Source organism: Corylus avellana, chromosome ca3, assembly GCF_901000735.1.
Source record: "Corylus avellana chromosome ca3, CavTom2PMs-1.0".
NCBI lineage: Eukaryota > Viridiplantae > Streptophyta > Magnoliopsida > Fagales > Betulaceae > Corylus > Corylus avellana.
This window is the reverse complement of record NC_081543.1, coordinates 7,507,900-7,519,264: the sequence shown is the minus strand read 5'-3', so window position 1 is coordinate 7,519,264 and position 11,365 is coordinate 7,507,900. Positions and strand designations below refer to the sequence as shown.

General features: G+C 36.1%; 1 protein-coding gene across 1 annotated transcript; it reads left to right on the top strand.

Annotated features, from left to right (window-relative positions):
- The first annotated feature begins 331 nt into the window (after nucleotides 1-331).
- On the top strand, nucleotides 332-8,373 carry LOC132175939 (probable inactive dual specificity protein phosphatase-like At4g18593). Its single transcript, XM_059588037.1, has 3 exons — nucleotides 332-426; nucleotides 6,898-7,314; nucleotides 7,890-8,373. The coding sequence occupies exons 2-3, from the start codon at nucleotides 6,930-6,932 to the stop codon at nucleotides 8,042-8,044; spliced, it is 540 nt and encodes a 179-aa protein (XP_059444020.1). The 5' UTR covers nucleotides 332-426; nucleotides 6,898-6,929; the 3' UTR covers nucleotides 8,045-8,373.
- The last annotated feature ends 2,992 nt before the right edge of the window (nucleotides 8,374-11,365 follow it).

Below are 11,365 nucleotides of genomic sequence, written 5' to 3'. Positions count from 1 at the left end.
AAAATAACGAAATCTTTCCCGGTTTTAGAATTTTGCTCGCTCTAGTAATACTATAAATCTTTTTAGAGTTTTATTTCTTTAGTAATGTTATAGGTTTAGTAATGTTATAGGTTTTTTTTTAAGTCATTTTAATGTAATTTTAAAATTACCGTTGAATTTGAATATGATTTATTAACTTTTGATATATTAATAATTTTAAAAGTCACGCCATATTTAAAATAATTCAATTCTAAAAGTACTCTAATACTTATAACAGTACTCCTCTCTCTCTCTATATATATATATATATATATATGCTCGTATATGTTAAAAGAGGCATAACATACCAAATCATCTTATAATGAAGTAAACTCGACCTGTGTACAAATACGTGAGAATCGTAATTGGTGTGGGAGATCGTCTCGGCCAGGATTCCTGCCCATTAAGGTACAATTCAATTGTGCGTTATATCAGTTTTGATCAAATTAATATAATATAGTTAGATTGAATGCAGTAAGATTACGATATATAACTCATTGCTATCATAGATTTGTGCTCGAAGGAGTTTTTTGTTTTTTGTTTGTTAAATTTGAAAAATAATATAAAACAAATGCCTTTTCTCGGATAAAGCCAATTCCTCCTTTCCTTTATAGAGCTGCCTTTTTTCCTGGAATCCCTTTAGTTAGAACTTGGGATGAGTCAGGTAAGGTAATTCGATTTACGTGTTTTTTCTTTTAGTTATATATATATTTTTCTCTTTGGTTTTGCAATATGTGTGTGTATGTGAGTGTAATTCTGTATTTATCTCAGAAGATAAGTTAGACCCATTATTTGTTTGCTTACTTGGTTAATAGAAATTATATTGTCACTACGAAGAAAGAAAAAGAACATTGGAATCCATATGGAGAAAGAAAAAGATGGGCTTAAGTTTTGAGTCTGAGTCGAGGAAGATTATGCTTAAGAAATTTAATCATGAGCTGAATATTTTTTTCCCCAAAAGAGGTTCTATTTAATTTAAGCATTGTATCTTTTATAGGTGTGGTACAAACATGTTTTGTTTTATCGGATGAGGAATTTGCATGATAGGTAAAAGCTCAGTTGTAACTTAGAGTGTGTTTATGATTGCGTTATATTGTGTAGAACATATAAATTGAGTTTTGGAACCAATGGGTTAAACTGAAAATTGGTACGATGGTTGTTAGAATCCAAAACTGAGTCCTACCGTCAAGGTCATTTTGATTCTATTTTCACAGTGGAATCCCTCATTTGCTGAAAGTTTGTAGAACGGTTAAAATTATTAGTTTGGGAGTAGGATTTTGAATTGCAAAGTCATTAGGAGATTTGTTTGCTTTCTTCATTCTGTTACGAAACTAAGTTCGCAACGGGCTAATTTAGGTTCTTAGAGAATAAACTAAGTTTGCAACAGGATAATTTACGTTCTTAGAGAATAAACTAAGTTCGCAATGGGATAATAAGACTGTTATGTTTTGAAATAAGTAGTGAATAATTAATCTAAATGAACGCTTGCGTTGTGAGGTTCAAGTTCCCTCTAAGAACCTAAATTATCCTTTTGCAAACTTAGGTGCTTAGCAACTTGGTATCAGAGCCAGCAATGGCATCATCACCATCTTCCAATTTCGATCAAGGGTTTGATCGTTTGGAGACAAGTTTGGGTTCAGCTATGTGTGTGAGATGCAGGAGTTCTTCGCAGCCATGAACTCCAGATTTGATCAACTGATTGCTCCACCAACAGCTCCATCTGCACACTCGTCGCAGCCAAAAGAATCAACCCACGCTACCTATACCGTTGTCAATCCCCAAATCCCACCCCTTTCAATCATCATCCAAATCCCCAAAATATTAGATCCACCCAGTCCACCACCATGCAACAACACACAACCCAAAACACAATCAAATACTCAAACTCGAATGAAAACCAATAAAAAAAATTCACAAGCCAATGCTACTACTCAACAAGATTCGCCATCAGCCACTATTGTCCCAGCTACGCCGGCCACTGCATACTCGTTCGCTCCATAAATTCCTCGAAAAGCACCACATCAAGCCCCTGCCATGGTTTCCTCATCAGCCACGACCAGCCCACTTCAGCCGCACTTCTAGAAATCACAAAAACCAGCAACCCAAACGCATCTTCAACCACATGTCGCTGCCTCCATCTTTGATCCACATCCCACAAAGCACCACACTGTTTATTCTCTGCAACCAGCGCCAGCCCTTGGATTCTAGTGGAATACGAGAGGGATGAAGAAAAGAGCTAAATGCTATGTTTATTTCGCTTATCCCAAAGAAAGCAGGGGCAGTGGAGATCAAGGATTTTCGCCCTATAAGTTTAGTAGGTGGGGTGTACACAATTATCTCTCAGGTGCTAGCTAATCGATTGACAACTGTGTTGGGGAAGCTAGTCTCATATTCACATAATGCCTTTATCAAGGGTCGACAAATACTCGATTCTATTTTAATGGCAAACGAATGTCTTGATAGTAGGATTCGTTATGGAGAACCGGGTATCATTTGCAAATTGGATTTGGAGAAGGCCTATGACCCTGTAAATTGGGAGTTTCTTATTTAAATGCTTGAACGACGTGGTTTCAGTGAAAGATGGCGAGGTTGGATAAACCATTGCATTTCCACAGTTTGATTCTCTATTCTTATAAATGGATCGCCTAGGGGGTTTTTTAGTAGCTCTCGACGAGTGCGACAAGAGGACCCTCTTTTTCCCTTATTATTTGTAGTTGTGATGGAATCTTTTAGTAGAATGATGACTGTGATGGTGGAGAGAGGGCTCATGTCTAGATTCTCTGTGGGTTCGAGTAATCAAGGGGCAATGGTAGTATTACATTTATTATTTGCAAATGATACGGTTATCTTTTGTGAGCCTAATGTAGAACAACTTTGTAATTTGAGATGTTTGTTGCTTTATTTTGAAGCGGTTTCGGGGTTGAAGATAAATCTGTCAAAATCTGACATTGTTACAGTAAGAGAGGTAGATGATGTGGAAGGGTTGGCCAGAATTCTTGGTTGTGGGGTGGCTTCATTGCCAATTAAGTATTTGGCTCTTCCTTTGGGTGCACACTATAAGGCGTCCAACATCTGGTGTAGCATTATTGAGAAAATGGAGAATAAATTGGCGGGTTGGAAGAGGTTATATCTATCAAAGGGGGGCAGATTAATGTTGATTAAAAGCACTCTCTCAAATTTACCCACCTATTTTCTCTCACTCTTCCCTATTCCAGTGGGAGTGGCAAATCGAACCGAAAAAATTCAGAGAGATTTCCTGTGGGGAGGAATTGGTGATGAATTTAAGTATCATTTGGTGAATTGGTCGAAGGCTTGTACTCTGATGAAGGTAGGGGGTTAGGGGTGCGAAATTTGATTCAGTTTAATCATGCACTGTTGGGTAAGTGGTTGTGGAGGTACGCGACAGAATGGGATGCTTTGCAGAGGAAATTAGTGAAAGTTAAATATGATAGTCAAAGGGGTGATTGGTGTTCTAAGGAGGTAGGGGAACATATGGAGTGGGAGTGTGGAAATGTATTAGATGGGGGTGGGAGGGTTTCGCGCATCATGTGCGGTATGATAAGGAGATTGTTCTAAAATATTATTTTGGCATGATGTGTGGTGTGGGGAACATCCATTGAAGATTATATTCCCAGAATTATATAATATTGCATGTAACAAGGATGCGTGGGTGGAGGAGTATATGGAGTTCCCGAATGATTGTATTCATTGGAATGTCTTGTTTATTCACCCCGTGCATGACTGGGAAATTGATGTGGTCTTGCATTTTTTTGAATTGTTGTATTCCCAAAAAATTAGATATGGAGGTGATGATAAAATTTGTTGGGTTCCCTCCAAAAGGAATACTTTTGAAGTGAAGTCGTATTATCAGATTCTCTCTAATCTAGCACAGGCGTTTGGTCCTTGAAAAAGTATTTGGAAGGTGAAGGATCTACCGAGAGTAACTTTTTTTGTGTGGACGGCAGCTTTAGGAAAAATCCTCACTATGGACAATCTACAAAAGTGAAATATTATGGTGATGGAGTGGTGTTGCATGTGTAAACAATGTGGAGAGTCCATTGACCATTTATTCTTGCATTGTGAGGTTGCAATTGAGTTGTGGAACGTATTTCTTCAGCTCTTTGGTGTTGATTGGGTTATGCCGCGAAAGATGAGTGATTGCTTGGGGAGTTGGAGGGGATAGTTGGGCAATTGGCTTGCCTTGCACATATGGAGGATAATTCCATTGTGTCTGATGTGGTGTTTATGGCGAGAAGAGAATGCACAAAGTTTTGAGGATCGTGAGAGTGGCTTGATTGAGTTGAAGAAATTGGCGTTAAATACTCTATTTTTATGGAGAGTGACTTGGTCTCACTCGCATGTGTATACATTTTATGAATTTTTAGAGCTATGTACTTCTTTTTCTAGTTAGTAGGAGATACTTTGTATACATCCTGTGTACTTGGGTTACGTCCCTTTGCGCGTTCGATAATCTTACTTATAAAAAAAAAAAAAAAAAGAAATAAATAAGTAGAGAAGAATTAATCTAAATCAGTGCTTGTGTTGTGAGGTCCAGGTTCCTCCAAGAACCTAAATTATCACGTTGCAAATTTAGGTTCATAACATCTTGGTATTAGAGCCAGCAATGGCTTCACCACTTGTTGCAAGTCTTTGATAAAGATCTTGTAACAAGGTGATGGACGGGTAAACTAGTAGGATCGGTCCTACGGTGCTTACCTATGGTGGAACGAAACAAATGGAAAAATAGGGTTTGAGGTTAAGAGAACCTCACCTAACAACACAAGGTTGATTTCTAGAACTGGGGCTGGGCGAGGCTGACAGGGAAACCATGGCGGGGGCTTGATGCGTTGCTTTCATTTGTGGAATGAACGGCAGGTCTTTGGTGGCCGGTGTATCTGAAATGATGGTGGCTGATGGCAAATCTTGTTGAGCAGTAGTGTTGGCTTCTGAATTTTCTGATTGGTTTTCATTTTGGTTTGAGTATTTGATTGAGTTGTGTGTTGTTGCACGGTGGTGGATTTGGTGGATCTAAGATTTTGGGGATTTTGATGATGACTGAAAGGGGTGGGATTTGGGGATTGACAATGGTATAGGTAGCGTGGGTTGGTTTTGCCTGTGATGAGTGTGGAGATGGAATTGTTGGTGGAGCAATCAGTTGATCAAATCTGGAGTTCATGGCTGCGAAGAACTCCCGCATCTCACACACATCGCGCTGAACCCAAACTTGTCTCCAAACGATCAAACCCTTGATCGAAATTGGAAGATGGTGGTAAAGCCATTGCTAGCTCTGATACCAAGTTGTTACGAACCTAAGTTCGCAATGGGATAATTAAGGTTCTTAGAAGGAATTTGGACCTCACAATGCAAGCGTTGATTTACATGAATTATTCTCTACTTATTTCATAACATAACAGCCTTTAAATAGGCAAACTATTACAACGTTCCTAAGGAAAATTAGGGCCGAGTCATCAATCAAGACTCTTATGGAAATAGTCTTATGAAAATACATTTCTAATATAACTAGATTTGACTTATACTACTTAACATGGGGATATTATTCCTAATTTGGAAAGGGTCGTAACACATTCTTTTTCCCCATATCTCTAAATTCTTTGAACAAATTGTCATATGTTAGGTAGTGAGCATTAATCACATATTGTTTCTTTTAGTCATCTCCTTAGTGCAACAGTTTGAAGTGGTTATGTTTAAAGTAGGTTATGTAGGAACTAGTATAAGTAGGGGTTTTGCAAGAGGCGATATCCAACCGTGATATAAGGAAAGCATGGCACTTGTGAACAAAATGAAATTCCACATAATTGTAACATATGGCCTTTTGCTTTGGCTTTAAGGAAGAACAGGACATGAAAAAAAAAAAAAAAAAAAAAAAGAAAGAAAGAAAAGAGCTAAAACTCTTGTCACATTGAATAAGCCTTTGCAGGAGAAGTTTCCTGTTATTCAATTGATTCTATGGAAATATCGTTACAAATTGTGTGAACAGGTGTACTGATACAAATAAAAAGGCGATGTTAACATATTCAAATTGCCAGACGTAGAACATCTTTTTTGGGGCATGAAATAGAAAGTGGGAATCTTCAATTGAGTCTCCTCTGAATCTTAGGAGACTCATCGTACACTAGCTCTTTGGTTCTCACCAATCAGAAAGGCTCTGTTATGAGTGTGCTTCATTTTAGGACATCTCTAGCCCTATGATGTGGTTCATATCTAAGATTCAATGTTAAGCATTCTTGAACATTTCAAAAGCACCCAGGACATCAACTTCTGACCTCAAAGGATTAATTTCATTGGAAGATGACTACATACGGATTTCTCATTGAAAGATGAAGTATTTATTGATAGTCCTATAGCAGCTACCTTTTTCATGGCATGAAATCTCAGAAGGATGCTCTGGCCCTTTAGTGATACTCCAAACCACATTATGTCTGTGTAATAGTTCTATGCATGGAAATATAAATGTGATCTCCAGAATAGGCATCAACTTGGGAGGTAGTAATTTTGAGAACATACAAGACTCACTCAACCAGCATAAGATCTTACTCGTAAGACTTCATTTGAAATTTTAGTGTTCTCAAGTTCTGTTTTTAAGGTATTATTTACTGTATTCATTTCATCAATTGAGCTTTTGTTTTTCCTTGGCCTTTTTCTATGGTTAAAGCTTAAACTAGTGATCATCTATAATTTCAAATTTGAAACACAAGTGTCAGCTCAAGAACACCTCTAACAAGAATTAAGCATATAATCTTATTCTATCCTGTCTATGACTATTATCTCACTTTTGGTCTTAAGATACGGTCTTAGCACATGAATAAATATTAGGAATGGTTTTCTTAATGCTTTTTCTCTCTCTTTTGGTATTGGCAGTGCATAGGGTAAGAGGAACATATTATTAGCATATGCAAATGGCTGCTGCTAGTAACTCTGATTTGGAACCAATCCAAAAACCTCAAGTAACATTATATGAGCATATGCCAGTGGCCACTGCTGATAACTCAGATTTGGAACCCATTCGACAACCGCAAGCAACATCAGATAGCCATATGCCAGTGGCAGCTGCTGATAACTCCAATTTGGAATCCAGTGGAAAACCTCAAGTCATATACCGATGTAAGAAATGTCGAAGAATTGTTGCTGCACAGGAGAACTTAGTTCCTCATAATCCTGGTAGGGGAGAATCATGCTTCAAGTGGCAAAAGAGAAGTGGTGACGCGTCGAAAAATGGAAAGGAACCTGTTGAGTGCACATCCATCTTTGTAGAGCCCATGAAGTGGATGGAAACAGGTGATTTAAACTTGCATCACATTTTTTTTTTTTTTTGGATGAATGATTGAATTTTAATTCAACAAACAAACAATTACAAAACTCTTATTAGTAAAAACTAAAGAACAATGACACTATACCAGTATCAACCCCTACCAACCTCTCTATATATCTACTAGGCCAATACAGCCAAACAAACACCACCCAGTAAACCAACCAGTTATACTACAATAGCAGAATCTATACCCCAACTGCAACATAACGCTATGTTACCCTATATATGTACACTGAAATTTTCCTTTGAAAAAACACTCGAGCTTTAACTTCCCAAAGAATACGCCGAATAATTTGTTCCTCTGTTAGTGGGTTACCCCCATGTCTAATTGCATTCCTAGTCTTCTCCAAATTATAGATTGTAGCACCAAACCAAAGCTAACCGACACAAGATTAGCTTTTAAAGTCTTCTTTCACCGTTGCTGAATTCCCACAGAGAGCACATCATCTCAACAAACAGGAATATTGGCATCATATTGTCGTTTGTTGCAATATATATGTTCACAAAATGCTAATTTTAGCTTTGATTTTGTTTTGGCCAGTTCAAGAAGGTTATGTGGAAGAGAGACTTCATTGCATGGGCTGCAAAGGCCGCTTGGGTTACTTCAACTGGGCAGGTATGCAGTGCAGCTGTGGAGCTTGGGTTAATCCTGCATTTCAGCTGCACAAAAGTAGATTAGATAAGTGCCAAATATGAGGCGAGCCATTCTTCAGGGTAGCGGCCATGGAAGTTCTAGTAATTATGTAGGCGAGAGGGGATAGAGCTTCTGCTTGATTTTTAATAGCATGTAGGTCATCCAATTTGTGTAGTTGAAAATAGTTCATATATAGAAGTTTTATTATGTCTGGATGAGTGATGGAAGTCTTCAAATTGAGTCTTGCCTTCTGAAAGACAAGCCACTTGAGTGGAAATTATGCTGCAAATGGCGGTTACACTTTTTCTTAATTATTCTTCTTCTTCTTAAATGATTTGACATCTTATAATGCAGCAAATGTTTTTAATCAAATGCTAGTTCTGTAGTCTCAGATGAAATAGTCGAAACTTGTTTAATATATCTGTGTAAGAGAGGCTGCGTCAGGATCTCCTATAGCAACAGGAACTTTTTTTTGGTTTTTTGGTGAACGAAATTTTAAAGGTGCAACTCAAATACACATGAATACAAGAGCAACACTTAGCTAGGAAGAGAGAATAGGTTCAGAAAATCATATAAACTAAGCGTGTTTAAATCTAAAGCAATTGTCTAATAATAAAGAATTCTATCATTGTCTTCTTATCATGTTCAAAACTTCTATCATCTTTTTTTTTTTTTTTTTCCCCTTTTCATTGAACATAAACTTTTCAACAATATCTAGAAATATTCGATGGACAGAAAAATCTTCTTATAGTAACAGGCTCCATTATGTAAACACCAGATTTTCACAAGATTGAGAGCAATTAGGAGATGGTTTTACTATTAGCATCATTCTAGAAACTGGTAGGATGTTTGCATCGAAATTGAGAATTTGGAGTGCTTCTCTCGAATTGCATTGCATAAACAGGAAATGTACCAAGTTCAAGGGCTTCCACGCTTTGACAGGAATTTGCCAACAAATTCTGATATCAAGGCAATGGTCAAATTGTTTTCCATTTTCAAATTGAATATATCAAAGGGGTTATTCTATTCCTGACTCAAGAGTTCTTGCAGGGTAAAAATATGACGAACACAAATCCAATAAACCAACCAATGTTGAAAAAACAAGTAAAGCTAAATGGACAAAGTTTTCCTTTAACCTGGTTGAAGGAAGTTCGTCAAATCTAGTCTATAAAATTGCCATATGTCCTCTGCATGTGATAAGCACATGCTTTTTAAATAATTTTGTCTATGCTTAAATTAGGACAAAGTTTTTCTCCAACCCAGTTTGGAGAACCTAGTTAATAAAAATGTCATGTGTCCTCTACATGTAATAAACACATTTTTTTAATTACAATGACAAAATTGAAAGAAATTTTATTCAAAAAACATGTGTTTCTCACATGCTATAAAAAAAAAAAGTAGAAATGCTACAATGCAATCAAACCCCCACATTTTGCCCATCAAAACCTACGTGGCAAGCGTTTTAAAATAAAAAGAAATATCTCTTCTCTCTCCCCTATCGGCGTCTAACAAAAATTTCAAATGAAAAGAAGGTCAAGCTGGTTAAGAGCATTCCCAATGGAGGAGCCATATTTTTATGTAAAATAGCTCCTCAAACTCACTTTTATCTAGTTTAACTAAGCATTTTTTAAATGTCTCTACATCTAATTAGTCATATTTCTATCTATTATATTAAAATATTATTAAAAGTAGTAAAAGTTTTGGGAAAAAAAGAACATGTGAGAGGAAAAATGGAAAAAAATTTGGAAAAAAGAGAACATGCAAAGAAAAAGTAGGAAAAAGATTTGGGAAAAAGAGAAAACAAGTGAGAGAAACAATGAAAAATAAAATAGCTCCCTTAAAAAATGCTGTTACATTTAGCTTTTCTTTTAACTCTTCCAATCAAATATCTATTTTACATTTTTTTTTTTGCTAATTCAATGTAGGGTTTTTTTAAACATTTGAAGAGCTATTTTAGATAAAAGTAACATTTAGCTCTTCCATTGGGAATGCTCTAACCCAATCAGCCTTTTTATTTTTTATTTTTTAAAAAAACGATTATATAGTTAGGGTTAACCCAAAATCCCAAATCTCCCACTCCTCTCTCTCTCTCTCTCAATTTCTCCCACCCCTCCACCACATCCGGTAGCCACCACCGCAAATCCACCCTTGCCAGTGCCCACCATCCGATTATTTCCCTGCTGTAGAAGTTGACCACCATGAAGTATGAGCGTCGGCCACCACAATCCATCTCGCCAGCCACAACGAAGGAGAATCAACGCCGGCCATCCAAAAACTGGCAGGCCGAACACTACCCTAACCTGACATTTGAGTCAAGGCTCGATCTCAAGACCTTTGACTTTTTTATATATATAATAGTTTTATTTATTCATGGGTTACAACTTACAAACTGTACACTAAGATCTTCATGTTGTTTGCTTTCACATTATTGCCCTTTTAAAATATTATATTTTTGTTAAACTAGAATATGGTTAGCTCCATTTGTTAAAATTTTTGTAATATGTTTTTTCTTCTCAAAACAAGAATATTAATGAGAAATGATTGGTGTCAATAATGAGAATATATATATATATATGTTTTTTATATTCTCTTAAAAATTTAATAGATCAACCATTAGATTTATGAGGTCCACCATTGACTTATGTGAGGTCCATATAAGTCCACAAATCTAATTGTTGAATTGTAAGATGATATGAAAAAAAAATATTGACAAAATATTGACACCAATCATTTCTCAATATTAAACAAAAAACCAGTTTCATAGAAAAAAAAAAAAAATCCAAAACACATTAACAAATAATTATTTACATTTATTTCTGTTATTCTTGTGTTTATAATTTTATCCTTTGATTAAGCCAATAAAGTGAACATGTATTTAAAAGTTAGTTGCATGAGCATTATAGGAATGAAAGAATTGGGCATGTAGAATAACGTGAAGTCAAGTATCGTTCCTTTTCCTTAAGGAAGCACAAGCCTTGTGATTTGGTTGTTTACATTTATTTTAGTTACTATCATTTATTTAGATTATTCTTACTATTAGGATGAGATGATAATTTTATCTTTTGATTAAGCCAATAATAAAAATACTTAAATAAAAGTTAGTAATGATGAATAAAATGATCAAACCTGCCCTAATTTGGTTGTTATGGACTTGATATTCAGATTTGTAACACCAATGATTAAGTTAGCAAAGGTTAATGGTGATTTTTTTTTTTTTTTTTTTTTTTTTTAAGGATCAAATCTAGAGTGTTTATCAAAATAATTGGTATATGATCATAATTGACTCGAACCGTAGGCCCTTGAGCCTACATTCTTGGCGTAGGTTAGCTGAGTGGACGTCTAGTACATCAATACGTATTTTCATGAAATTATGGTGAATCTTC